The sequence below is a fragment of the Papaver somniferum genome, chromosome 6, assembly GCF_003573695.1.
Source record: "Papaver somniferum cultivar HN1 chromosome 6, ASM357369v1, whole genome shotgun sequence".
NCBI classification, from domain to species: Eukaryota; Viridiplantae; Streptophyta; class Magnoliopsida; order Ranunculales; family Papaveraceae; genus Papaver; species Papaver somniferum.
In genome coordinates, this window is record NC_039363.1 from 148,890,240 (window position 1) to 148,891,749 (window position 1,510).

Sequence of the window (1,510 nt, forward strand, 5' to 3'; positions counted from 1 at the left end):
GTTAGTGTGCTCAGCTCAATAATACTGGAATCATGATGAGAGGTCAAATTTTAGCGCGTTTAATGTAAATCTAAAATGAAAATAAGAGACGAGGCTCCTTCTTATTGATGGATATGGGACAATTCAAAGTCAAGTTTCATTAAACCCCTTTGAAATTTCTGGGTTTCTCTTGGATTAAACCATGGAAGGGAATGGATATGTGACGATTCAAAGTCAAGATTTCATTAAGCCAAAAGGTCCATTATTTTGAAATTTCCGGGTCACTCCGGTTATCCCATATTACTTGATTCTAGCTAGATACTATATAACTCTCACACTCATTGTTTCAATTGTTAATTAAAAACCTTTCTTTCCCTCGTTAAACGGAAGAACCATGGATAGAAAATCAGAAGAATTTGAATCCATGGGGATCTTTGATATCTACAGAGAAGCTTATAAGGTTACAATGTCATCGAGAAAGATCTTTTCACAGATCGTCCTTGCTCTAATCCTTCCATTTGCTTTGGTTACCCTAGCACAAATAGAAATAGTCCAACTACCCATCACCAACAATCTCTCCAACTTAATCTTCACGCTTTTCCATTCTGTTCTCTTACAGCTATTGACTTCGGCTGTCGTTTACACGGCAGCTTGTGCCTATTGTTCCAAAGATATCACTTCTAAGAAAGTTATGATTGCAGTACCTAAATTATGGAAGAGGCTCGTGATCACTTACTTGTGGGTTTTCTTAATCTCGTTTGTGTATAGTTTTTTACTAATCATACTGATGGTGATTCTGTTTGTAGTACCTGGAATCTTGTCGGACCAAGTCGCTCTGAAATCAACTAAAATCATGTCTGTTCTAGTCGTTATTTTACTCATCCTTTACATGATTGGAGCCATTTACATCATCTTGATTTGGTACATGGCCAGTGTAGTATCCATTTTGGAAGACATTAGAGGAATTAAAGCTATCAAGAAAGGCAAGAACTTGATTAAGGGTAATTTTTGGATTGTTTTCGTCACCTTTTTTCTGCTGCTAATCTGTAATATGGGAACAGTATTTTCCTTTAGCTCTCTGGTCGTACATGGGGAATCATTGGCTATGGTTGTTCGAGTGGTTTTGGGAATTTGTTGCTTGTTGTTGCTGGTGATACTCATTCACTTTGGCCTAGTAACGCAAACAATCGTCTACTTCGTTTGCAAGTCATATCACAAAGAGAACATTAATAAGTCTAACCTTGGCGATCACTTGGATGACTATCACATCGGGTATTATGTCCCTCTAAATAAGGACGAAGACCTTCAGCTAGGAGGGAATGCTGTCTAGTTTTCTACATATAAGCTTAGGTATATATATATAACAATATTTGGTGTGATTTCTTACTTTCTCTATGTGATGTGTGACGTGATCTCAAAGGAATTATACAAATTTTTATGCACCCTCGTTGCAACTTGCAACCATCCATGTAAACTACAATCAAAGTAGAGTTCAGTCGCTTTACCTTGGATTATTTGTTTATTTTTCTGA

At 36.9% G+C, this 1,510-nt stretch overlaps 1 protein-coding gene across 1 annotated transcript; it reads left to right on the forward strand.

Annotated features, from left to right (window-relative positions):
* Positions 1 to 373: 373 nt before the first annotated feature.
* On the forward strand, positions 374 to 1,309 carry LOC113291642. The gene has a single exon (XM_026541153.1). It carries the CDS (start codon positions 374 to 376, stop codon positions 1,307 to 1,309), a length of 936 nt encoding a protein of 311 aa, XP_026396938.1.
* Positions 1,310 to 1,510: the final 201 nt, after the last annotated feature.